The sequence below is a fragment of the Tenebrio molitor genome, chromosome 4, assembly GCF_963966145.1.
Source record: "Tenebrio molitor chromosome 4, icTenMoli1.1, whole genome shotgun sequence".
Lineage (NCBI taxonomy): Eukaryota > Metazoa > Arthropoda > Insecta > Coleoptera > Tenebrionidae > Tenebrio > Tenebrio molitor.
In genome coordinates, this window is record NC_091049.1 from 26,618,136 (window position 1) to 26,645,172 (window position 27,037).

General features: G+C 35.1%; 3 protein-coding genes and 2 long non-coding RNA genes across 5 annotated transcripts; 3 read left to right on the forward strand and 2 right to left on the reverse strand.

Moving 5' to 3' along the window:
* Positions 1–5,191: 5,191 nt before the first annotated feature.
* LOC138127780 (cytochrome P450 4C1-like) lies at positions 5,192–7,303 on the forward strand. Its single transcript, XM_069043837.1, has 9 exons — positions 5,192–5,471; positions 5,524–5,712; positions 5,758–5,943; positions 5,997–6,063; positions 6,114–6,240; positions 6,290–6,496; positions 6,543–6,711; positions 6,837–7,016; positions 7,087–7,303. The coding sequence occupies exons 1-9, from the start codon at positions 5,315–5,317 to the stop codon at positions 7,257–7,259; spliced, it is 1,455 nt and encodes a 484-aa protein (XP_068899938.1). The 5' UTR covers positions 5,192–5,314; the 3' UTR covers positions 7,260–7,303.
* A 1,720-nt stretch (positions 7,304–9,023) lies between these two features.
* LOC138127791 (uncharacterized) lies at positions 9,024–10,021 on the reverse strand. Its single transcript, XR_011158417.1, has 3 exons — positions 9,688–10,021; positions 9,387–9,566; positions 9,024–9,354 (listed from the first exon to the last, which is right to left on the reverse strand). It is a non-coding gene; the product is annotated as an uncharacterized lncRNA (long non-coding RNA).
* Positions 10,022–12,218: 2,197 nt separating this feature from the next.
* LOC138127790 (uncharacterized) lies at positions 12,219–12,732 on the forward strand. The gene is made up of 3 exons (XR_011158416.1): positions 12,219–12,329; positions 12,383–12,571; positions 12,628–12,732. It is a non-coding gene; the product is annotated as an uncharacterized lncRNA (long non-coding RNA).
* A 92-nt stretch (positions 12,733–12,824) lies between these two features.
* LOC138127783 (cytochrome P450 4g15-like) lies at positions 12,825–14,631 on the forward strand. The gene is made up of 7 exons (XM_069043841.1): positions 12,825–12,934; positions 12,981–13,107; positions 13,154–13,205; positions 13,254–13,429; positions 13,483–13,651; positions 14,120–14,299; positions 14,399–14,631. Exons 2-7 carry the CDS (start codon positions 13,087–13,089, stop codon positions 14,575–14,577), a joined length of 777 nt encoding a protein of 258 aa, XP_068899942.1. The 5' UTR covers positions 12,825–12,934; positions 12,981–13,086; the 3' UTR covers positions 14,578–14,631.
* Positions 14,632–21,596: 6,965 nt separating this feature from the next.
* On the reverse strand, positions 21,597–24,174 carry LOC138127776 (cytochrome P450 4C1-like). Its single transcript, XM_069043831.1, has 10 exons — positions 23,755–24,174; positions 23,511–23,702; positions 23,270–23,455; positions 23,154–23,220; positions 22,981–23,107; positions 22,875–22,926; positions 22,644–22,825; positions 22,418–22,586; positions 22,036–22,215; positions 21,597–21,941 (listed from the first exon to the last, which is right to left on the reverse strand). The coding sequence occupies exons 1-10, from the start codon at positions 23,996–23,998 to the stop codon at positions 21,763–21,765; spliced, it is 1,578 nt and encodes a 525-aa protein (XP_068899932.1). The 5' UTR covers positions 23,999–24,174; the 3' UTR covers positions 21,597–21,762.
* Positions 24,175–27,037: the final 2,863 nt, after the last annotated feature.

Genomic DNA, 27,037 nt, shown 5'->3' on the forward strand with positions numbered 1-27,037 from the left:
GTTTTTCCAATTTATTTTATTAGCCAACACAAAGTAATAATTTAAAGGGTTTACTACAAGTGCATAATGCCAAAAGTTGTGTTTGTCGAGACAAAACGTGGTGTGTTGAAGGGCTAGACACATTTTAAACGAGATAGGCCCGATCTAAGTAATGATGCAATTATTAACAGATTGATAGATATCTTCAATGTGAGAACAATGAATTTGTATTCGATGAAATCCTGAACTGTATAATTAATTTATAGGTGGGAAGATCTGTTATATAGTGCATAATTACAAAAAAAGGTCTGGAGGATAATAGAACTACAAAAAGAGAAAAATCAGAAAAGTGGAACCATTTTTTGAAAGAGATCTGAACGATGTTATTCCTGGACTAAACATTAGAAGATGATTCGGAATCTAATCATGAAGGTAATTCTGAAGATGAAATAATGGAGGAGGTTAAAGTGTAGATGTCTTGTAAAAAAAGTGATTCCATTTTGGAGAACTTATCCGTTTTCTGCTTGTTAAACTAAAGCAAGTGTTCTTGAAACTCATTCAACGACTAAAGCCTTCACCTGATGTTTACATTTTGATTTGTCTTTTTTTTTTCAATTGCTATTTTTAATAAAAAATGCTGGGTTCTCTATTAATCTCTTGTAATACAGTTTCAATCGATTCGCAAAAAAGCGGAACATAAGTATGGCAACACTGTGCCTTCAAAATTTTCAAAATTCCTAACCAAACTTTTATTCAGATATACAGGATGAAATCTGTCAGATTGTCATGGCCAAGCATCATTTTTTTAAAAGTTGGAATACATTATACCTACCTGATTTTTGCCGCAGAAATTAAAATAAACTAGGCAAAAATGAATAGGGAATTCCACAATTTTTCTTGGAAAGCAAAATAATTGCCCCAATCCTCCCACGTATTCTTAAACAAAAGATAAATTTAAAATGTTACAAGTACTTGAAACATTACATTTAATGTGTAGATTAATATATTTGTAACACATTTCATTACAAATTTTAAACGGTATTTATAAAAAATTCAAAAAAGGAAAAATTCCCTATTCATTTTTGCCTAGTTTAAATATCAAAAATACGACTACGTTTTTTAAAGTAAACCAGTTGTATAAAAAATAGATGTATGATGGACGTGTTAAAAGTGATTTTATTTTGTTCGTGGGGTTGGTCAAGTCGCTGCGCTCGTTTCCCAATCTTCCCCACTTACAAAATAAAATCTCACTTTTAACACTTACATCATAAATAACTAATATGTATGTACTTACTTTATTTTTGTATTTATTGTACTTTTTGTTCTTATCTTATAACCTAAATACATGTTAATAGTTCTGTTATTATTTGTCTAGTGTAATTTAGTTGGTGTCATCGTGCTTACCAACAAGAAAAAATACAATAGGAACTTAATTTGAAATTTGGTAACAGCGAAGATGACAACAAAATTTAGAACGTGTTATCGAAGAAATGCTGAAACGATCATTGAGAAAACAGCGAAGAAGAAAATTTAAGGTTGAATTTTTAAATATTAACTATCCCACCTCCACCCGGCGGCACGGCAATTTTGCCGGAGTGCATACACTATTACGGATATTACTATCAAGTAATAGTGCAGTGCTTATCAACATAATTACCGGCGTCTCGCCTCCGCATTTTGACTTTGTTGTGTATTATGTTCTGTGTCAATGTTAAGGAACTTCCTCACGATGTGACATGAGTATAATAATATACCTTTTTGAATTTCAACTACCAATGTGTTATCTAAATCCAGAATTTTTAAATTTTTAAAAAGAGATTGCGGTACTATTCCCGTTGCTGAAATTATAAGTGGTAAAATCGAAATTTTTTCTAAACACCAAAGATTTCTCATAGCAACGGAGAGCTCTAAATATTTATTAATTTTTGTGTTATATGTCTGTGTTATATTGTGTGAATTTGGAACAGCTATATCTAAAAGATATGCTTGCTTTTGTTGTTTATTTAAAATTATAATGTCTGGTCTGTTATTATTAATGTTAATTATAATTAATCAACTTAAGTACATAACATTTTTGGTTTACAATACAATAATAATGCGGAATCTGGAAAAGTGCCCCGAATGCTTGTAGCGTTTCCACGTTGAATGGCAAGGGAAATCCTCTCAAAAAGGAATTTCTTCGATTTTGAATAGCCTGATTCCGCAATATGTCGGTTTCCGATGACATTCATGAAATCGATGGCTTCTTTGCACGGAGGGCCTAAGGTTTCAAAGGCTAAACCGTTAAATATGTAATTTGACGAAATAATTGAACTATATTTGCTATGTTTGCGTTTGCAAGCCATTTCAGCGGAAAAACCTAAAACTTCAGAAGTTTTCAAAACTATCTGCAAATGTATCTACAATAGTAACGTCCCAAACTAAGGGTTGACCTTTAATCCATGGTACTAAAGTCATCCCATCTGGGCGTTTTCCTACGTCCCGAGACAGTCCGTTTGGTTCTAAAGTTGAATTAACATGAATAGAAGTCAAAGACCGGTTGATAATAGAATTGATTTCAGTGTGTTTGGAAAATCTACCACTGCTTTTTGAACAACTTATACCGTGGATGCCAATTTCGTCAATTTTCGCATTGCATTTGCAAATATGAGGTGTACAAAGATTACAACCCAATCTTAAACCAATACAAACTTGGAAGGAAGTGTTATCTAAGAGAGTACCAGTATTAGGTGAAGGTATTGCATGTAACCAAGATCCTGATTCGCTGCATTGCAAAGCCTTAAAACGAGCCAAGTCTCTAGGCGAATTAAAGATTAAGACATTGGCAATTATTCGTTTGATATTAACATTATCCCAATTCTTCTGAAATTGTGGGATTGTTGCTCTTTCGTTCTCATTTTCTTCATCCCAGACTGCTAAAGCTTCATCATAATGGTGAATAATAAGCGCATTATCCTTTGAATTTAGTAATAGAGAAACAAGTCTTTCAACACTATGAATTGAAGATAGGAAAGCAGGGAGGCAAATATCGGAAATGCGGTGAATTCCCAGTCCACCAAATCTAATCGGTAAAGTGGACTGACACCATCGTAAATCAGTTAAACGTAAATTAAGTATTTTCTCTAAAGAAGACTTTAAAGAAGAATCAATTAAATTAACATAATTAGAAAATTTCCAAAATGGAGTTGTTCTTAATAAAAAATTAAATTTTGGTATGAAAAGACAGTTCTTGATTAAAGTATAAGCAAGGTGTCTGCTAAGGAGTTCAGCTTTGTTTAAAAGATTTTCAACTGTAATTACAGTTTTTGGACAGTGTTTTTGAAACCTTGGTCAAAGATTGGAGAGCCTAAAGAGATAAACTTCCTCGGTAACAAATTTTAATACCTGGTACTAAATTTTGAAATTTCTTTATTACTTTTAAATCTGTGTCTCCAGAACAAGCAAAAGATCTCGCATTTGTTAAAGTTTAATTCAAGACCAATTTTTCGATAACTTTCTTAAAGTCGGACAAAACTACTTCTGGGTAATCAGCCAAGGTTCCATCATCTAAATACTAAATATTCAGTTGAGAATCCAAAGATAAAATAATTGGTTGAAGGGGGAGACCAAAAATCATAGAATCGCAAGGATTTCCTTGCTGGGCTCCAACAGAAGAAGAAATTAAATGATAACCGAAAAATAAAGTTGAAGGGTTCCTATAGTACTGATAAAGATAAGGGTAAAGAAGTGGGGTATGACATTGCACTTCTTTTAGAATACAGTCCCGTTCAACTGAGTTAAAGGCGTTTTTGAAATCTAATTCAAGAAGAACTTTGCCACGGTTTTGGTCGTTATTCATAAAGGTTCGTGTGGTGTGAATTGCTGCTTCGCATCCTAGCTTAGTTGCTACTCAAATATCACGACTTTGAAAACAGGCTAGCTTTAAAGTCAATCTTCGTAAACAGTTTCCTATAGCGATCGGTCTAATTCCTCCATCTTTCTTATGGAGAGGGCATAAAGAGGCACCATATAATAAATGAGACATTTCTGAAGGAAATTGGACAGACAATAAAAAAATGCAAAGTTTTGTTAAAGCTCTTAGTGCCTGCTGACCTGCTTCATCCGCTGACAAAGATATAATATCTTTCAAGTATTGTGGTCTCATGCCATCTAAACCTGGTGATGAACCGGCAAGAAAGGAATTGATAGTATCTCGAACGTTTTGCTCATTGACTATTAAAGAAAAGTCTCTTGGTTTGAAAGCGTCTGGGAAAAAAAATTCGCGAGATGGTGAAGAATGTTTTTTTTTTAATTCTTTAGCAACATCTTCCTTGAATGAAGCTAATGAGTCATCCGAGGACAATAATTTAACAGCTCCTTTGATATCAAAATCGGCTACTTTTGCTTCCACTTTCTTAGCTAATGATAAATTTGTACGTTTCTTAGAAACAGTTCGTATTTGAGTAACTTCAAAATTAGAAAGATTTTCTTTGATATGCTTATTCAATGACTTATCAGATTTCTCTGCTACATTGAAAGCTCTATAGGAGAAAAGCAAAAGATTCTCAGAAGAAGAGATTGATTTGGTCGAAAGACAATTATTAATAATGGAGTTAAATTTATCTGCAGCTAAATATCTACAAGCTTTTGGTAATCTTCTACTAGTTGGTAATTGAAGTTTTAAATTAATAAGCAATTTTGTGAGTGAATCCGATGAAGGAAAAGTAGAAGAAGTTGATAGGTTATTATCGATGTGATACTTACTATCCACAAAAGATTTTCCAGGACATAGAGTACAAGGTAATCTTTGAGATCCACCAGAATGACCATTTTGAGATCCTAATTGTTTCTCATAATCCATGGAAGTAGATGGAGTGTTATGAATTGCTTTATTTTTTCTTCTTGTGTTATTATTTTTTGAGGAAAATGATTTACACAAAAACGATTAGCGTATTAGTCCATGAATTCTTGTCCTATGAATTTTGCATATTCTTTGAAAGCTTTATCAGTTGGCTCATCATTGTTTGGTGTTTATCATCACAGGAAGAAGAAGAAAGCTGCCATCAAGACCGTATTAAAAATGGCTCGTGGTAGATTTGGTCACCAAATTTCGTTGACAATTTATTCACATTCAAATCCTTTAACCTTGGCAAACTTTCCTCATTTGAATAACGGTTTTAAATAATTTGACTTCTGATAACGTATCTAGTTTTGGATTAGCATAAATATTTATTAAGGACGACCCAGTGTTCATTTGTGGTGGTAGAACACGACGTAGTTACAAGACAGACTGTTGGTAGTCAGTACATAGCGCCAGCACCAGCTCCTTTGAAGATTTAGATAATCCAAGCTCGCCATGCTCCTGGCTCAATTTTTAATCATTCTGGTGTTGATCCTTCTTGTTAAGTACCACTGGGACCGGCGATGGCTCTACTACCACGGGTCAAAGTTCAAGGGACCCTTCCCTTGGCCCATTCTAGGCAACGCTCCCCTCTTCTTTGGAAAAGACGAAGGTTGTAGATGCCCCATTGCTAAAAAGTACTAAACAATCCCTTTCCCAACCAGACGCTTACAAAACACTTACGAACCTGGTCAACTCCCAGTCGCCAACTTTCCGAGTTTGGTTGGGCAGGGAGCTAGTTGTTGTGACAACCGAACCCGCCTACGTCGAAACCATCCTGAGCAACTCCCTCGACAGGTTCAAATCCCACAATTTGGAAGAAATATTCCACACCGGTTTGCTAATAGCACCTGGTGAGTATCTCCACTTGTGACGATTCAATCTGACCTTTGCGCAAGTCGACGTGTGGAAGGTGCACAGAAGAATCATCAACAGAAGCTTCAACACCAAGACCATCAACTCGTTCGTCTCCATCATCGACAAACACGTCACCCAGCTGATGACGCACTTGGAAGATAAGTGTGACGACAACTACGTGGAAGTGTTGGAGGCGGTTTTCAGATGCAACATGGACATAACATGCGGTAGGTTTTGTGCACAATGTTGTCTAAAATCTTGACGCGAGTTGCATGTTTAGAGACGATGACAGATGTTGATTCGAGATTGGTCGAAGGACAAGAGACCTACATGATTAACATGAGCAGGTGAAGAAATAAATTCGTGTTGTTTCAGCTTGTTCATTAGCGTTTTCTAGAATGTCAAAAATCTCGATGATTCGTTCTAGTAATATTATCTTCAGTTCGAATTTTATTTGGAGGTGCACCAATCTGCACAGAGAGATGACAGCTCGTTCCAAGATGGCGTTCGATTTTATTAAACAAGTGCGAAATGCGATTGATGCTTCTCTCGAAGTATAATTTCAAGTTTTAGATCATCCAAATTAAAAAAGCTGGTGCACTTGCGGAAGACTCGTCCAAAGAAAAACTCTTCCTGAACAATCTACTGAATGAAAGTGACAAACTGACCGAGTCGGAAATTTTGGAAGAGACCAATACGATGTTTATCGGTTCTACTGAAACAACAGCCATCACTGTCAGCCTGGCTTTATGTCTTTTAGGATTATACCCAGAGATTCAGGTTAGTTCGGGTAAAAACATTCACAACACTATTTATTTTGTTGTAGAAAAATGTGCGAGAAGAACTTGATTTGGTGTTTGGCAAGAAGAGAGGAAGCGTCACTTTAGAAGATATCAACAGAATGGACTATCTGGAGCGTGTTATCAAAGAGACAATGAGATTGTTTCCTGTGGTGCCAATCGTTAGAAGAACAATCCATAAAGATATTGCGTTGGGTAGGTAGTTTGGGTTTCGGTCGTTGGCGCTGCACCATCTGTCACCTGTCATTTTGACACAACAGTGTCACAAAAAATATTTTGAATTTTTGTACGAAACATATTTAATACTGTTTTCACTTCAGGTTCGCGCGTCCTCCCCAAAGGAAGTTCAGTACTTATTCCTCCGATGTGCATTCACACAAGACCGGACATATGGAAGAATCCTTTACAATTTGATCCTGACAGATTCTTACCTGAAAACGGAAGGAATCGACCTCGTTGTTCGTACATTCCGTTTGGTTACGGCTTGAGGAATTGCGTAGGTGTGTGTGGAGCCAAGATTTTCCACAATTTTTTGTGGGCGTGTGTAATAAAAAAGTTATTTTGTTGCAGGTCACAAGTACGCCATGTTGTCGATGAAAATCACACTTTCGATATTTCTGACACATTACAAGGTCACATCTACTGAATATAAATCGATTGAAGATGTAGAGTTTTGGGTGGGCATAGTGGCGCAGCCTAAAAGGGGTTGCAGAATAAAATTGGAAAAAATACAACAACAGTAGCAGTAGACATAATTTTGTGTAATGTTTGAACGAATAAAAATTTTTCATACAAAATCTTTCATTTTTTCATCGCAGAATTAGGTAACTTCGTTGTAGAGTTTTTAAAATCTTTATTTACGACCGGTGCCATTTCAACGACGTGTTTACCGCACGCTGTGACGTAATACATGTTTTTCACACTAGTCTTTTTTTTGTACGTAAGCTGCATTTGCAAAACTTTGGTTCTTCTCCATAGGAAACAAAAAAGATCATTGCGGTAATGAAATATGACAGCACTAATGCTGTTAACTAAAAAACCGATAAACAAGGACCAGGATAACAACGTTTCCTTGGATTTGACATTGACTACTATCATGTTTATTTTTTTTTTGTGCAAATTTAACTGCCTTTCATTGTCAGTTGTTCATGTAAGTATATTTTTATGTTTTTATTTTTTTAAATCAGACCACATAAAATCTTTATTGAGGAAAAGTATATATTAATCATAAAACGGCTGACTGCTACTTAGACCGTCGTCAGTTACAAATAAGTGTGTAATGAGTTGTCAAAATAAAAAAAACAAAAAAACATTTGTAAGAAAGTAGAAAAATTTGGTAACTTATCTCGACCTGTTTAAGCATTTCATAGAAGAGGGTCCTCAGCAGTGCTTCCCTTCAGATTTTGGAGATGTGCTTAATACAAACGAAAAAGACAATTTCACGATATCCTTCAGCAACATTTTTTTTATATTAGGTGTTAGTTCTTGTTTTTAAATTTCCTTGGAGCAGGAGACGGCTAATAAATAAACACTGGCTTTTCAACAGGAAAAATGTTTTGGAATAAATTGTTTCGAGATGTGGAAGAATTTTATTATTTGGTGTCTTTTGTGAATAATTTTTAATATGAGTAAATTTATAGATATTGGGAATGTGTGTTCTTAATAAAAATTGTGTTTTGTTGAAGTAGTTTTTAATAAGGTACCAAAAGGAAAGAATACTCTGGGAACACTTGAATCTTACAGAAGAATTATTTTTCCACATTTTGAGTAACATTTCATTCTTAGAAGAAGTGAAGTGTATATTCCTATGATGTCCCTTCACAGAAAGCTGCACATTTGGACGGATTCTTCAGTCTTCAATCCTGACAAGTTTCTAGCTGAAAATGAAGCAAATCGACCAAGTTACTCGTTGCTGCCGTCTAGTTATGGTTCTAGAAATTGGATAGTATTGTTTTGTTAGATTAGGTGTACAGTCGGGTTTTGCATTAGTGAGTCATTTTTACATAAATACCAACACGTGAAGTTCCTTTGAAGGTTGTTGCTTTTATCGGCAAATAAACATTGAAGTGATATTAAAACAAGCACAAAACACATTTTGACTTTGTTTATCCTTTCAACAAAAATAACATTAAAAAATCTCCTTTCGACAAACCTAGTTTTTTGTAGGGGTTTAAAAAAAATAATAAGAACGAGTAGGTTGGGAAAACGTGAAAACCCTTAGATATTTACGAAGAAGAAGGAAGAAAAATTCTTGTTAAAGTTGTTTTTGAAAGACGAATCTCAAACTTCAAATTTAGCTAATTCGATCTGAAAGACAAGACAAGAAAGACAAGGAGTTAGGGAGTTGCGCAGAAGATGACGAAGAAGCTTTAAAGACTGATAAGAGTTTTTCATAAAGCGATAAACTATAGCAACCACTATAATTATCACGAAACCGTTTATTAACATAAAATTAAATAAACACATTTCACTAGCATTCTAGAATTTTGTTTGTTGAGTACAATGTAAATGCAGTAAATTAACATTTATTTGCGTTATAAGATAAAAACGAAAGAAAAAAATACAACAAATACAAAAATAAAGTAAATATAATTACTTCACTAAGGGAGAACTGCCCCGCTTCTTCTTTCATCATTAAAAATCCCCACACCATCCACCAACACAAGTCAAAAATTTAAGAATTTTTCTTTTCTAATTTTTGCAGCTTCACTTTGCAGCCTCTTTTCGGATATGCCACGATACTCAACGAGAAGTCCACATCTTCGGTAGATTGGACTTCGTAATTCCTAAAGAATATTGCCAATGTGGTTTTCATCGACAACATGGCGTGTTTGAAACCTAAAGAGAAAGTTTCTATAATAATTACATACCTATGCAATTTCTTCTGCCATAACTAAAAGGAAGGTAAGAATAGTCAGATCTACTTGCTTCATTTTCTTTAAGAAACCTGTCGGGATCGAACACTAGAGGATGTTTCCAAAAATCCGGCCTTCTGTGAAGGGACACCAATGAAATAATCAAGTCACTACCTTTTGGAAGGACGTCCGAGTCTGTGTACGGAAATTTTATTAACTACCAAATAGATACTATAGATTGTATATTACAACTCAAAAATTCTTCAAGAAAACAGTATTCTGAAAGGAAACATGGATTTACAAAATCCATTCCTACCTAACTTTAGGTCTTCATCAACAGATCTTCTAATGAATGGCACAGCAGGAAATAATCTCACAGTTTCTTTGATAACACGTTCCAAATAATCCATCCTGTTGACATCTTCTAAAGTGACAATTCTGTCGCTGTGACCAAAAATCGAATCAAGTTCCTTTTGGAAATTTTTCTGTGAAGAAACAAGAACAATAGCAACATTTTCATCTCGTTCAGAACACCCATCTGTTGGTGGGTGTCTGATCGTCTGTTCCAATGGTATTTTGCGAGAGAAATTAACACAGTGATGAACAAAATTATATTCAACATGATGTCGTTTCGTTTTTACATCAGGCGTTCTACTAAACAAGGAAAATTCTAGAATACCAATTAAACGTGTTGCACAAGTTTATCGTTTCATTATTTACTTTTATATTCATGAACTGTTTCATGGTAATTATAGTGATACCTAGGTAGTTTACCGCTTTATTAAAAAAAATCTTATCAGGATCTAGATCAACTCTACGTAGACTAAAAAAAAATCCTTCCAAATAGCCACCTTCAATGAAGGGACATCACAGAAACATACGAATACACATCATTTGCTCTCGGATTCTTTAGTTTTCAATCATGACAAGTTTCTAGCTCAAAATGAAGCAAATCGACCAAGTTGCTCCTTTCTTTCGTCTAGTTATGGTTCTTGAAATTACATGGTATTGTCGCTTGTGGTTTTGCGAAGAACTAATGTAATTTTTGTAATTTTTTAAACAATATCCTATTTTCTGACGAAGCCACTTTTTGCCTGAATGGAACAGTAATTGCAGGTCAAGAGAAAATCCTCGCTGGACTCAAGACTCTCACAGTCAGCACCAATGGAAATTACCGAGGATCGTGGCCAAGCGCCTAGCGCGCCACTTTGCACTCGGGAGGTCTGGGGTTCTAATCCCGGAGCCGCCTGACCTGGTGTGGGTTGTTTCACGAGTTTTTTTCCCACACCATCACATCGTGGTATGAGCACAGGTCTCACATCACAGATAAGGCGAATGCTGGATCAGTATTAACCCCTGAGTACTTCTTTCTGCACCAATCGGGATCTTCCCGTTAGTGTGGCTGAAAAGGCTCTGGAAAGTCTCAGCAGCATGCCCTCCCTCGGGGTGGAATGTATCCGTTTTCCAAGGGAAATTAATTGTTAGTTTGGAATAATAATCGGACGGCATTTAATAGGGCCATACTTTTTTGAAAAAACCTTACAGCACCAAGTTATTTGGACCTTTTGCGGTTTCATTTAGTGCCAGCCCTGACGCAATGTTTTCAAATGATCACGAAGCAGATGCACCCCATCAGGATATTTGATTTCAATAAGATGGGGCGCCTCCTCACTTTGGAATCAACGTCCGTCAATATCTTGACGCCACATTTCCTGCAAGGACGTCGAGGAGCAATTGAGTGGCCATCGCTTTCCCCAGACTTGACTCCCTTAGATTTTTTTCTGTGGGGTTATTTAAAATCAAAGGTTTATTTTAATAGGCCAAATAATTTAGACGAGCTACGGCAAAGAATTCGCGCTGAAGTCGAGCACATTACTCCTGAAGTCCTTGCAAAGTGTTTACACTCGAATCGGTCAGTGCCAAATGGTTGACGGAGAGCAATTTGAACACTTGCTCTAAATTTTGTTTGTTTTTGGGGTTTAATTAAGATTTTCTTCCATTAAAGCTACATTTTTATTTTTTACGGTAAGTGGGTTATTTTCTCAAAAAATTTGTTATCTAAGGTACCAACTTTTTGACACCATTATTTAAGTAGTTGGACTATCTATAAAAAACAGCAAAAATATTGGGGTTGCCATTGAAAAAAACCAATGATGACGTCATTGTGCAAAAATTCATGACGTCGTAAGTAAAATTTTTTATGTCGTAAGGTGGCTAATTAAAAAATAAACAAATACTTCAAATGACCTTACATTTGACCCGGTCGAGTCGCCTGTGGGACACTTCTACTCTGTTTTTCTGACGACAATAGAGTAATGCAAAAATTTTTTCTATTTTTGAAAATGAAGCAAGAAGAGTTATTTCATCTTGATCACCAAAAACAAAGGACTGTAACTTGTACATTTATTAATGAATATAGATTTGTCAACAAGGAATTACTCATTATGATTTAAGGATATTCGTTCAAAATTACTTTGGAAAATTCTAGTAGTAAAACGAGTAGGTTTGGAAGACATCAAAATCCTTACACTTTTAAGAACAAGTAGGAAGGAAAATTATTGTTGAAGTTGTTTTTGAAAGACGAGCTTCCAAGTAGGACAAGGAGTTGTACAGAAGCTGACCCAGAGTATCTAGGCTTTGATAAGAGCTTTTCCTTTAATAAACCGATAAATTAGCAACCATTATTATTACCATGAAACAGTTCATTATCATAAAAGTAAATAATGAAACGATAAACTTGTGAAACTAAAACACATTTAGCTGGTACTCTAGAATTTTGCTTGACATAACAACGCAACGACATCATGTTGAATATAATTTTGTTCCTCCTTGCGTTAATTTTTCTCGCAAAGTACCACTGGAATAGACGACGACTTTACTACCACGCGTGGAAAATCCAAGGTCCTTTTGCGTGGCCCATCATAGGAAGCGCCTACCTCTTCATCAGAGGACACAAAGGTTGTAGTTATTTCTTTCACTAACAAACTCCAAAAAATCTTACCTTCATCCAGACTCTTACAACATCGTGACGAAGCTGATCAATTCTCAACCACCAATTTTCAAACTCTGGATGGGGACCAAGCTGGTCATCCTGACAACACAACCAACTCATGCAGAAGTCATAGTTAAAACTTGTTTTAATCGATTAGGAACCAAACATATGGAAGAAATATTCAAAACAGGTCTAATTACGGCACCAGGTCAGTATTTGCATCGTTTGTAACACCGATTTAGAAGATTGTCGTCTTTTGCAAAGTTGACATATGGAGAACACGCAGGAAAATTATTAATAAAAGTTTCAACACAAAAATTCTAAATTCGTATGTTGACATTTTCGACAAACGTGCCAGACAGTTGATGAAACAGTTTGAAGAAAAATGCCATGGAAACTATATTGACTTATTGGAGACACTGCTCAGATGCTCTTTGGATACTGCTTGCGGTGAGTTGCTCCGGTAAAATTTTGTTTATCATTTTATTGAAAACTTTTGTGCAGAGACACTGTTAGATGTCGACCCCAATTCAATCACCGGCCAAGCTCGATACATTGCAAACACCAATCGGTAATAAATTCACGAATGATTATGGATTAACAAAACATTTTTCCAGATTAGCCAAAATTTCCGCGATTCGTGGTAGTAGTATATGGCTTCATCTGAAATTTATCTGGAGATCCTCATCCTTGCACCAAGAGGTGACCAATCTCCGTCGTGAAATGATGGATTTTATTAGACAAGTATGAAATACACTTCTCGTTTCTTTCAATGATTTAACATTTTCAGATAATAGAAATGAAAAAAATTGAGTCAGGCCTCTACAAAAACAGTTTCGAGGGTAGAGAATATATTTTTGCGCATAAGAGATTTAAACACTTTTTTCTAGATAACTTTGACAAAGAAAAAGTATTTATAAATAATTTGATAAATTCGACTGAAGACGGGGAACTGGATGAAAGTGGTGTCATGGATGAGATCCAATCAATTTTTGCTGCTAGCGAAACCACAGCGATTACAAACGCTCTAGTATTATGTATGATGGGGTTGCATTCGAAAATTCAGGTGGGTGTCCTGAACAAGATAAAAATGTTGTTGTAGTTTTTGTTTCCTCACAGAAAAATATCCAAGAGGAACTTGATTCGATTTTTGGTCACAGCGACAGAACTGTCACTTTAGAAGATGTCAACAGGATGTATTATTTGGAACGTGTCATCAAAGAAACGATGAGATTATTTCCTGCTGTCCCGTTCATTAGAAGATCTGTTGATGAAGACATAAAATTAGGTAGAAACAGGTTTTTAAAATTCCTGTTTCCTTTCACAATATTTACTGTTTTCTTGAGGAATTTGTGAGTTTTAATAACTAAAGAGGGGTGGTCTACAAAGTATTGAACATGATGCAAAATTATTTGTCACAAATTGTCCTAGTTGACACTTTCCTATTTTCCACAATTCGCAACTGTTGTAAAGTCCTCGTCTAGAAATAGTCAATTTTGACTTAAATTGTAAATCATTTTACAATAGGACAGCAAACCGTTTTATAACTACCATAATACCCTCTAACTTTAATGTGCCGTGCCGACTCAAGGAAGAGCAAACATCAGGTAAAGTAACAGCCCCTATTTATTTATGGAATTATTTATGGTAGTTATAAGACGATTTTCTCTCCTATTGTAAAATGATTTACAATTTAAGTCAAAATTGACTATTTTTCGATGAGAACTTTAAAGCATTCACAAAATTCTGTGTACAGACTCGCACGTCCTTCCAAAAGGTAGTGAAGTGTATATTCCATTGATGTGCCTTCACAGAAGACCGGATCTTTGGAAAGATCCTCTAGTCTTCGATCCCGACAGGTTTCTTGCAGAAAATGAAGCAAAGAGACCTGACAATTCTTATCTTCCTTTTGGTTATGGTAGGAGAAATTGCATAGGTATGTAATTAAAGAAAATAAGAAAAAAGCAGTTCTTGCCGATTCAAAATTAGTAGAGATTAGATTGTCCTCGAGAAATCTTCACAGGTGTCTTTTTAGGTTTCAGGTACGCCATGTTGTCGATGAAAACCATGTTGGCAATATTTTTTAAGCATTACGAGGTCCAATCTACCGAATACAAATCGGTTGAAGATGTGGACTTCTGGTTGAATATTGTGGCATATCCGAAAAGAGGCTGCAAAGTGAAGCTGCAAAAATTAGCAAAGAAAAATTCTTAAATTTTTAACTTGTGTTGTTGGAAAGTGTGGGGATTTTTAAATATGAACGAAGAAACAGGGCAGTAATTATAATTCTTTTATTTTTGTATTTGTTGTACTTTTCTCTTTCGTTCTTATCTGATGACCTAAATAAATGTTAATAGTTATTATTTGCCTAGTTACAAAAATTTTTGTATACAGGAGTTTTTTAAATGCTAGTAAAAAAAACTGGGAGATTCTAAAAAGTCCAGAAAACCATTTTTTATCTAAAACGGTAGGGATAAACTAACCCTGTCCATGCACATTCTACGCCACAGACACAATAGTAAACAATAAGTTAAACCATAGCAACCCGACAATGCTATGAACAAAAATACAACAAAACTGTTATTGGTGCTTGACAACCCCAATTACGTTTTTAATTACCTTTAATTCAGCAGCGTACTGACAATTTTAACCATAATTTAATTTATTTTTATCTCGAAAACGAAAAAACTTTTATTAGATAATTTTTGTGTGTATGAGTTCTACTCATCCTCACCTATTACCTGTCTGTTTTTGTACTAACGTTTAAAAAACACCCTGTATAGTCTTGTATAGTTCTTTAGTCTTCAATCCTGGTCGGACATGAATCACTACAATTTACAACATCTGTATCCTCCGACGAAGAGATAGGTGCTCCCTATGATCGGCCAAGCGGAGGGACCTTTGATCCTCCATCCATAGTAGTAAAGCCATCGTCTATTCCAGTTGTATGTCAAGAAGAAAATTAACACCAGAGTGAATAAAATCACACGCAAGTGTATTGTACGTTGTGGCTTTCTCCTTGTTCTGGACTAGTCATGGCTTCAGAGAACAACTGTCGACAAATTTCGACCGCGTACACCTTGTAAACTTTATCAGTGACCTTAGGACAAGCGGTTGTTCACAGTGATGGCTCATTTTAAAATTAGCAATAAAAATTTTCTTTTAAACTTTGCATTTTTACCTCAGTCGTTTTAAACAACAAGTTTATCGTTTCATTATTTACATTAATAATAGTAGTAATAGTAACTAACAGTAATTAGGGTTGCTGCTAATTTAGTAATTTATCGCTCTATCAAAATAAAACTCTATCACAACCTACTTCTACTCAACTCCCCAACTTCTTGTCATTAATATCTTGCAGATCGAATTAGCTAAATTTGGAAATTTGAATCTCGTCTTCCAATAACAACTTTAACAAGAACTTTTCTTTCAAACTCTTCTTAAAAGTGTCTTGACGTCTTCCAAAACTACTCGTTCTAACATCTGGAGAGAAATCTCAGACTCTTCGAGATTTGATGTACTCTATTCTTTTGTTTCTATAGCATAAATAAATGTTTATGGTTATTATTTGCCTAGTTTCAAAAAATTATACAGGCTGTCTATAAAAGAATGTGGAATTGTAGATGGCTCTGGAATTTGAATTTGCCAACCCATTTGAATTTATGAAATACTAATCACAAACTTTTAAATACTCAGAAGTTGTCAATACAAAGACAACTTAAACTTATTTCCGCTTTCGAAGTGTTGCTTGATTTTTTCTTGCGTACCTGGTCTGTTTATTCTAAAAAGAAAAAGCTTGTTTCAAAGCTAGATAACTTTTGCTCCTTATAAGCGAAAATTAACAATTCAATTCAAATTTGGGGAATTTTGCCGTGGTTGGAAACAAATGTCATTGTTTGGAATGGCGCCATTCGACGACACGAATAAAAGCACAATAGTTTGCGGTAAAAGCAATTTTAGCCAAAATGTAGTGGACAGCAATTTACCAGGGATTAGTCTAACTGGCCAAGACACGTTTAATGTTTGCAACAATTATATATTCCACGGAAACAACAACTTAAGTTAAGATTCGTATTGTTTTGACGTTTATTTTGACATTTCATTTTCGTCATGCCAACCATGAAAAAATAAATTGCACTACCTAGTCTGTTTCGATTCAAAGCAGAAAAAATGTTTTTGAAAATAAAAATGTGAGAGTGAAAAGATATAGTTCAGAGCAAAATGGAGGATAGTTCGAGCCATTTCTTTAATTTTCATTGTTACTTTTTTAACTGAGACACTGATGTTATTTACTTTCTTCTTAAGTGCTCAATAAATACGTAATTTGTTGAGTGTTAAGACTTATCACTTATCAGTAATGTATTTCATTATTTTATTTTTATTTCATATTCTTTGTAAATCACCTTTTTGTCAAGTTAGGCAACCAGTAAAACCATTTTGTTCTGAGGGTTGCATATCGTAGATCAGACAACATTATTCGATTTCTAGTGAAAGAGTCGGCAAACTTTCAACGCCTACAGGATCTGACATTCCTATGTAAACACTCTGTATTACTACGTATAAAACCTTAGATCAAAATTTAGTGTTGACAATAGAGAAAACATTGACTGACAAAACTGTTTATGTGTCATGCATAGAAATTTGGTTGGTGATATTGCTTTTGCCAACAGGAAAAATGTTTTTGATAAAATGGTTCTGAGATCTGGAAGAGTCTTATTATTGTAACCACATAATTTGGTGTAATTTTTTGTGAATAATCTTAATATGGTGCTTATGGTAGTAGATTTAATATCAACCCATATTCTTACTTAAAATTATGTTTGTAGATTTGACAATAAATGTTTTAGTGTTTTAAATTACTCTTTTATCAACGAAAGAACATTTGCATTTATTGTTTATGCAATCTACCAGGCAGTGACTCACCAACAATAAATGATAAATTATACAGGGCGAGCAACAATAACTGTTTCAGTTGGCAATAACAAATTTTACATGAAATTTTCAAGACTGCGAATTGTATCTATTTCGGTTTGTTTTTTTGACATTATTGACAGCGGGCATACATTTCAAATTTAAACGTCTTGTTTTGTGTAATCTTTTATTAATAAAATGGTTTTCTCGTTAGAACATGACATAAAAGTCACCAAAAGTCACCAGAATTTATTGCCAACTCAATTAGTAATTGTTGCTCACACGGTATTTTATTCAACTTTGAACTGTCCATTTTTCGTCTTGATTGATTAGTTAAAAGTCACATATTTTGCACCTAAAGTTTTTGTTGCTTTGTTATTCAAATCAATATTGAAAGTGTAAAAATTGAAACACTCAATATGACAACTAGAAAAAAATACAAGAGGAACTTTACTTGAAAATAGCTACCAACAACAGAAATGTTACTGTGAATCTGTCAAAATTAGAAATGAGTCTTTTTCTGCTTCACCCAGTTGCCGACCTCGACTTCGTCTCGGTCATCAATCTCTGGGCTTAGCACAAAATTACCTTCTACTCTGAATGATGGATATTATTTTAACTTCAAGCGTATCACAAAAAAAAATCGGGCAATAACTCATTTATTTTCTTTTGCTGCAGTTACAGTAAAATGACAATTTTCAATCTTACAGTTTTCAAATTTTAAGTAAATCCTAGTTCTCTTGGTGGAATATTATTAGTACGTGTAGAATCAATGATATTAGTAAAGTCTACTAAAGTCTAAAGTTTACTTTTTAACGTTGAACGGCCATCTTGCTATTTTTGATTTTAACATATGTCATCCATACACATGGGCGACTCGTGTTACACCACGGTGACACCGGTTGGGTAATAATTTCGTTATTTCGATTTTTTGTAGCCTTTTTTTACAATTATTAAATTACAGAACTTATATTAAGTATAACATAATTACATAAACATTTTTGTTTTATAATACAAAAATTTCCGATAATATTGCGGAATCTGGAAAAGTGCCCCGAATGCTTGCAGCGTTTCCACGTTGAATGGCAAGGGAAATCCTCTCGAAAAGGAATTTCTTTGATTTTGAATCGCCTGATTCCGCGATAAGTCGGTTTCCGATGACATTAATGAAATCGATGGCTTCCTTGCACCAAGGGCCTAAGGTTTCAAATGCTAAACCTTTAAACACGTAGTTTGACGAAATGATTGAACTATATTTGCTATGTTTGCGTTTGCAAGCCATTTCAGCGGCAAAACCTGAGACTTCAGATGATTTCAATACGTAACTGTCTGCAAGTGTATCTACAACAGTAACGTCCCAAACCAAAGGTTGACCTTTAATCCACGGTACTAAAGTCATCCCATCTGGGCGTTTTCCGTCATCCCGAGACAGTCCGTTTGGTTCTAAAGTTGAATTCACATGAATTGAAGTTAAAGACCGATTGATAATGGAATTAATTTCAGTGTGTCTTGAAAATCTACCACTGCTTTTGAAACAACTTAGACCGTGGGTGCCAATTTCGTCAACTTTCGCATTGCATTTGCAAATATGAGGTGTACAAAGATTACAACCCAATCTTAAACCAATACAAACTTGGAAGGAAGTGTTATCTAAAAGAGTACCAATATTAGGAGAAGGTATTGCATGTAACCAAGATCCTGATTCTCTGCGTTGCAAAGCTTTAAAACGAGCCAAGTCTCTAGGTGAATTAAAGATTAAGTCATTGGCAATTATTCCTTTGATATTAATATTATCCCAATTCTTCTTAAATTGTGGAATTGTTGGTATTTCGTTCTCATTTGCTACACCCCAGGCTGCTAAAGCTTCATCATAATGGTGAATATTAAGCTCATTATCCTTTGAGTTTAGTAATAAAGAAACAAGCTTTTTAACCCCATTAATTGAAGATAGGAAAGCAGGGAGGCAAATATCGGAAATGCGACGAATTCCCAGACCACCAAATCTAATCGGTAAAGTGGACTGACGCCATTGTAAATCAGTTAAACGTAAATTAAGTATTCTCTCTAAACAAGACTTTAAAGAAGAATCAATTGAATTAACATAATTAGAAAATTTCCAAAATGGAGTTGTTCTTAATAAAAAATTAAATTTTGGTATGAAAAGACAGTTTTTGATTAAAGTATAAGCCACGTGTCTGTTAAGGAGTTCAGCTTTGTTTAAAAGATTTTCAACTGTAATTATAGTTTTTTCGACGGTGTTTTTGAAACCTTGGTCAAAGATTGGAGAGCCTAAAAGAGATAAACTTTCTCGGTCACAGATTTTAATGCCTGGTGCTAAATTTTGAAATTCCTTTATGACTTTTAAATCTGTGTCTCCAGAACAGCAAAAGATCTCGCATTTGTTAAAGTTTAATTCAAGGCCAATTTCCTGAGATAAATTGATAACTTTCTTAAAGTCTGATAAAACTACTTCTGGGTAATCAGCTAAGGTTCCATCATCTAAATACCATATATTCATTTGAGAATCCAAAGATAAAATAATTGGTTGAATGGCAAGACTAAAAATCATGGGACCGCAGGGATCTCCTTGCTGAGCTCCAACAGAAGAAGAAATTAAATGATTACCGAAAAATAAAGTTGAAGGATTTCTATAGCATTGATAAAGATAAGGGTACAGAAGTGGGGTATGACATTGGACTTCTTTCAGAATACAATCCCGTTCGACTGAGTTAAAGGCATTTTTGAAATCTAATTTAAGAAGAACTTTGCCACGGTTTTGACCGTTATTAACAAAGGTTCGTGTGGTATGAATTGCTGCTTCGCATCCTAGTTTAGTTGCAACTCCAAGTTGGTGTGGAGATAAATACGAATTTACAATATTTCGACTTTGAAAACAGGCTAGCTTTGAGGTCAATCTTCGCAAACAGTTTCCGATAGCGATCGGTCTAATTCCTCCATCTTTTTTGTTAAGGGCACATAAAGACGCGCCATACAATAAATGGCAGATTTCTGAAGGAAGTTGCCCAGATAATAAAAAATTGCACAGTTTGGTTAAAGCTCTTAGTGCCTTCTGACCTGCTTCACCCGCTGACAAAGATATGATATCTTTCAAGTATTGTGGTCTCATGCCATCTAAACCTGGTGAAGAACCGGCAGGAAATGAATTGATAGCTTCTCGAACGTTTTGCTCATTGACTATTAAACTAATGTCTCCTGGTTTGAAAGGGTCTGGGAAAAAAAGTTCGCGAGATGGTGAAGGATGTTTTTTTTTAAGTTCTTCAGCAACATCTTCGTTGAATGAAGCTAATGAGTCATCCGAGGACAATAATTTAACAGCTCCTCTGATATCAAAATCGGCTACTTTTGCTTCTACTTTCTTAGCTAATGATAAATTTGTACGTTTCTTAGAACCAGTTCGTATTTGAGGTACTTCAAAATTAGAAAGATTTTCATTTATATGCTTATTCAACGACTTATCAGATTTCTCTGCTACATTGAAAGCTCTATACGAAAAAAGCAAAAGATTCTCAAAGGATGATAATGATATATTAAATATTTAATATAAATTATTAAATATTTTGTGAAATAATTAATAAATAAATGGTGAGAAATGATTGAAATGATTTTTTTTCTACTTTGCGTTCGTACTGATGCTATTAGGATACTGTTTTGCGGATCGTAATAGGAAAAGGCGTGATATAATAATAATACTAAAAACAGTGAAATTAAATTTTTTAATGTTGACGGATACTGTGGTGTCGCGGCAGACCGCAGACGTGACCTTGGGTGGAATCCTTCAACTTTAACTTTTGTATTTTTTTTCATTGAAAAAGTGCCAAAGTAGAAAAAATACTGTATGACATCTCGTTTATAAGGCATTATATCACACTTACTCCTTTAGGGCACTCCTCGCTACGCTCGTCGTGCTCTAAAACCGTGCGTGCGATAAAATGCTTCTTATAAGACTTGTATCATAATATACTATTCTACAACCGTCAAAAAAACGTGACATTTATGCATCGTTATCAATTCGCAAAGTAAGTCAAATGCGGTCGTAGAAAAAATAGTGTTTGTTTTGTTGTTTGTTGTTTTGTTGCTGCATTCGAATGAATTTGAAGGCTCGACTTGAGGGTCTCGACAAAAACTCATTCTCATGCCCCAACAAAAAGCAATCATTTTGCGCACTAAAATAACTATTACATTTGACTCAGTCGAGCCGCCTGTGGACATTTCACTTCCTTGGATTTGAAGTGTTTCAAGTCCCGTTACAAAAAGAAGCCAGTTTAACCGTTTCTGTAGAGGTTATAGAGATACACCAAGGCTCCCGGGAAGATAAAATAATTTAATTTGTGCACAAGATAAAAACAACAGAGAAGAGTGTAAAAAATTTAAATACAAACAAAACATAACTGCGCCGACGTATTAAGCAGATCTTTTCTGTTTCTCTCTTTACATTTCAAATTGGAAAACCAATTACATAACAAAATGTTAAAAACATTTCTTTTCTCTTTTTTTCAACTTCACTCTGCAACCTCCTTTGGGATATGCCACGATGTTCACCCGGAAGTCTAATTCTTCAATCGATTTATGTTTACTGGACTGGATTTCGTAATGTTTAAAGAATACCGCCAATGTGGTTTTCATCGACAACATGGCGTACTTGAAACCTAAAACGAAAGCTGTTCAGATTTCTGTTGGACACTTAATAATAATGTTGAATCGACAAAATCGATTTTTTTCTTCCCTTCTTCAATTACGTACCGATGCAATTTTTGGTGCCACTACTAAAAGGAAGATAAGAATACGCAGGTCTACTTGCTTCGCTTTCTGAAAGAAACCTGTCGGGATCGAAGACTAGAGGATCTTTCCAAAGATCTGGTCTTCTGTGAAGGGACATTACCGAAATATACACTTCACTTTCTTTGGGGAGGACGTGCGAATCTGTACACAGAATTCAGAAGGAACAATAAAAATACTTTACAACTGTTGAAAATGAGGAAATGGAAACTAGAACACTTTCTGAGAGTTGATTTTGCTAAACAATTTATAAAGCAACTATTGTTTAGTTATTAAAGCTCAAAAACATTTCAAGAAAGCAAAATTTCGGAGGAAACACCAATTTTCAAAATCTATATGTTTCTACCTAATTTTATGTCCTTGTCAACAGCTCTTCTGATGAACGGAGCAGCAGGAAATAATCTCATGGTTTCTTTGATAACACGTTCTAAACAATACATCTTGTTGACATCTTCTACAGTGACATTTCTCTCGCTACTACCAAATATCGAGTCAAGTTCCTCTTGGATAGTTTTCTGTGAGGAAAGAAAAACAACAATAAATCTTTTATAATGTTGCTAAAAAACACCGACCTGAATAGTCGGATATAATCCCATCATACTTAAAAGTAAACCAACAGTAAGAGCAATCGTTTCAGTACCAGCACATAGAATTGTGTGCATCTCATCCAAGACATCCGTTTCAGATAATTTTGCTGATTCAGCTTCTACACTGAGTAAGTTATTTAGAAACAATTTGCCTTTACCACCGGAACCTAGAAAAAATTGTTCAGATTTCTCCCGCACAAGAAACAGTGTCCATACCTCTGTAAGTGTTTTTGCAGAAAGCAGAGTCCATTTTTTTCATTTGAATTATCTAAAAATGCGGATTTATAAATAATGAACATGATAAAGAGATCTTTGTATTTACTTGTCTAAGAAAATTGAAGTTTTCTCGATTGATGGTGGTAAGTTCTTGGCGCAAAGAGCTGTATTTCCAGATAAAATTTGGATGAAGCCATATACTACTGGCACGAATCAGGAGGATTTCGGCCATTCTGAAACAATGTTCTGTCAATCAGAAATCACTCATGAATCAATTACCTGTTGATGTTTGCAATGTACTGATCTTGGCCGGTGATTAAACTGGAGTCTACATCGAAGAGCGTCTCTACATAAAATTCTTCAATAAAATGTTAAACAAAATTTCACCAACTCACCACAAGCAGTGCCCAAAGAGCAACTGATAAATGCCTCCAGCACGTCAATATAGTTTCCGTCACATTTCTCTTCAAAATGTTGCATCAAGTGTCTGGCACGTTTGTCGAAAATATCGACGTAGGCATTTAAAATATTTGTGTTGAAACTTTTATTAATAATTCTTCTGCGTCTCCTCCATATATCAGCTTTGTAAAAGACAACAATTTTCGAAATTGGTGTCACAAACGATTGAATACTGACCTGGTGACGTGAATAGACCCGTTTGGAACAATTCTTCCATATGTTTGGTTGTTCCTAATCGATTAAAACATGTTTTGAGAATGACTTCAGCGTGAGTTGGTTGTGTTGTGAGAATGACCAGCTTGATGCCCATCCAGAGTTTGAAAATTGGCGGTTGGGAATCGATCAGGTTCGTCAAAATTTTGTAAGAATCTGGATGAAGTGAGATTGCTTGGTGTTTGTTAGTGAGGAGAAGAACTACAACCTTTGTATCCTCCGATGAAGAGATAGGTGCTCCCTATGATGGGCCAAGCGTAAGGACCTTTGATTTTTGATCCATAATAGTAAAGCCATCGCCTATTCCAGTTATATGTCAAGAAGAAAATTAACACCAGAGTGAATAAAATCAAACGCAAGGGTATGGTGTGGTTTTCTTTATGTTCTGGACTAGTCATGGCTTTAGAATACCTAGAGAACGACTGTAGAAAAGTTTTGATTGCATATTGCATATTCCTTGATAGTTTTATCAGGTGGCCTTAGAACAAGCGATAGTTCACATTGATGGCTCGTTTTACAATAACAATGGTTCTTCACTACTCATTAAAATTTGACCAATGAAAATGCTTTATTTTGAAGTGAAAATTTCTTTAGGCGCGCCACATACATTTTATTCCCGTGCAGTGAATTAGTTTCATGCGACACGGTAAAATCGTTCGCAGCGCAAGCTAAAATCGTTCGCAGCACAAGCGAAAATCATTCGCAGCTCAATCGTTCGCAGATAAGCGACACGGCAAGCTAAAATCAAGGGAGTCGCGATTTTAGCGTAGCGAGCGAAAAACAATCAACTGTGCGTCACTTGTCAATTTTAAATTTTCATTGTACGTTGTGTTGTGACCTGACTGACCTCAGTGCAGAGCTGCAGGAGCAACTGCAACAGGATATTTGACGAGTGATAATGAGCTTGACGTAATTTAAAATGCAACCCACATTATATTTCCGAAAAAAGCTGGCTACTGAAATTAAAATGTCCGGCTTTTTTTGAAAATGTATTGTGGGTTGAATTTATTATTCCGTCAGGCTCATTATCACTCGTGAAATACCCTGTATAGTTTTATATAATATAAACGATAAAGACACGACAAATATTGTAAGTTTACAGATGAATGTAGGATTTAATACGTAATTCTCAATTATATGCCTTCAACAATTCATCATCTATTGGGAAAATTTGTGCAGCAAAATGTGAAGAGGAAAATGGACAAATTATTATAATACAGGGTATTGGTATTGCTATGAAAACTAGTGTTGTGTTCAATGTCATCGTCAAGAAAATAAAACTTAAATATCCAAACCTAACCTCACAAATTTTGCTAGACTGTACCTCTAAAAACGGAGTCTAAGTAGTTTCTCTTGAAAAATACAGATTTTTGGTGTTTATTTAAAAAAGCATTGGATTTAGATAATACTAATTATCTATGCCTTGTTCCTTATTCCTCCAAGTCATCCATAATGATATATTTTTATAGAATAAGTAGGTACATATTACTTAAAATCAGTAACCAGTATAGAATTTTTCACTTCTGTCGTGCGATCTTAAGCACACACTCTTTTTTTTTTTAAATTGGACCAATCATGTTGGAATTACTCGATAATTTTTCACGGCAACAAATTATCGATAATTTTTTGACAATTGTCTACATGTCAGTTAGATCAGAGATTTTGGATTTTGTTCTATTACGTCAGCTGCGAGCGTGTACAAATACCTCATTATGCATTAAATTTCGAGTTATTTGAAAAATACGAACGATAGGAAAAATGAGGTATAGCTTGGCTAAGCCATATTTAAAAAACGAAACGCGTTTTTTGACATTTCCATGTTTTTTTTTTTTTTTTGCTATACTGGCCAGGTTTCGCCAAGGCTACACAGTTAATTTGCCTATCTTTTTCAAATTATATCAAATTTAAATTTAAAATTAATGCAAAAAATGTAAAACGAAATAAAGAATACGTGCTTCGTATTTTTTTATCTATTTTTCATTGAAGCAAAAAACCGGGCGGTTAAAAAAACTAATGTTGTCCATTGAACTTAAAATATTTTGAAAATGAATTTAATGATTCAAAACTTCTGTGGACGATGTTTTTTTGTAAAAACTCTTTCATCCTTTGCTAAATACTGAAACGTTTCGACTTCCTTGACTTCTCCTCGATGAAACTTTCCTCCCTCATTTGGTGTATTGTTGGTTGCTGCATTCCCTCGGATGAAATTTTTGCCGAAAAAATAGAAAACAAAATAATGAGAAAAGAAATATTCATGGATCTTACGTTGTGATTTATTTGTTTAATTAGGTTCTACCGAGAGGCCGTACCTTCCGAAGGTTTTTCAGAAAATAGAATTAAAGCGATTGAGCACACTTCACTTAAATTTAATTTAACAAATAATCGAGTGTGGTGGCGTTTGGTTCCACCAAATGATAGAAATAAATAAATGAAATTAATTACAGAAGTCGGTGGACATTTGACTCAGATAGATTTGATTCGGGGCTCGCGAATTGAGATTTGACTCATGAATAAATGACTAAGCTGGGCTGGATTCTGCCGCGAATAGCATTGTACGACTTTGAGATGCAAACTATGTGATCCGATTTAGATTTGACTTGTTTCCCCAATTAAATTGAACTCGACGCGATGCCCTGGAACCTCTCAGTCTAGCCTGGTCTAATAAAGGGTAAAATAAAAGGGGTACAGGTTCTAAAAGACTTACAAGGGTACCTCTCTTCACGTGTCAGCTGTACCTAAAGGGTCACTATCCACCTAAATTTGGCGATGGCTTTTTGTGCTCTACGCCGGACCAACAGCTAATTGAGAACGATGGACACTGGCGGTAGCTTCCCCGACCGAGAGAAAGTCCCAAAGCGACGAATAATGAATAATTAAGATGTCGGTAAATGCGAGAAGATCACATCCTTCGCGATAAAGAATTTAAGCTATTATTTTAAAACGATAAAGAACTAAAACCATTTGAATAATTAGATCGTGACTACAATTAAAGTACAAGAATTAGAAAAATAATTTACCTTGTAAATGTAAAGCACGTGGTCACAAAATGGCTGCTGGAGGTACCGAACGTACCTCCGGCTACTTTGGAGATCAAACCCCGAGTGAATAAAAAAAGCCTCGTTTCCCGTTCCGCATTCGGTTTTATTATTTCTGGCGCACCCCACTTTTGCAACCCTTACTTGACCAAAGTGACCAATCAGCTCGGTTCTACTTTACGCCGATCGCGACACCTTTTCGATATCTCTAGAACTTTTGAAATTACAGTTTACGTTTACCACCATAATTTTAAATGTTTAAATTTAGACTTTTGTTAGGACCAGACCGAATGTACACTTGATTTCAAAAAAATAGCGTACACCTAATATTTCCCATGTAATGTTAGCTTTGTTTTCATGGTTACATTAAAGTAACAAAAGCCCGAATCATCACTAAACTAGAAGGAAGGTAGCGTGTTGCCTAGAAACGGTTTATAGCGGGCCATTTACATTAGG

Excerpts from the sequence above, each read along its gene's own strand:
- LOC138127776 (XM_069043831.1), bottom strand. The coding sequence starts at position 23,998 with ATGCAATATGCAATCAAAACTTTTCTACAGTCGTTCTCTAGGTATTCT. Across the intron at positions 22,927-22,980 it reads ACTTCAATTTTCTTAGACAA|ATAATTCAAATGAAAAAAAT; the intron begins GTAAATACAAAG and ends CCGCATTTTTAG. Across the intron at positions 22,826-22,874 it reads CTGCAAAAACACTTACAGAG|GTTCCGGTGGTAAAGGCAAA; the intron begins GTATGGACACTG and ends AATTTTTTCTAG.
- LOC138127780 (XM_069043837.1), top strand. The coding sequence starts at position 5,315 with ATGCTCCTGGCTCAATTTTTAATCATTCTGGTGTTGATCCTTCTTGTT. Across the intron at positions 5,944-5,996 it reads CAACATGGACATAACATGCG|AGACGATGACAGATGTTGAT; the intron begins GTAGGTTTTGTG and ends TTGCATGTTTAG. Across the intron at positions 6,241-6,289 it reads CGTTCGATTTTATTAAACAA|ATCATCCAAATTAAAAAAGC; the intron begins GTGCGAAATGCG and ends TTCAAGTTTTAG.
- LOC138127783 (XM_069043841.1), top strand. The coding sequence starts at position 13,087 with ATGATGGATTTTATTAGACAA. Across the intron at positions 13,206-13,253 it reads CTACAAAAACAGTTTCGAGG|ATAACTTTGACAAAGAAAAA; the intron begins GTAGAGAATATA and ends ACTTTTTTCTAG. Across the intron at positions 14,300-14,398 it reads TGGTAGGAGAAATTGCATAG|GTTTCAGGTACGCCATGTTG; the intron begins GTATGTAATTAA and ends GTGTCTTTTTAG.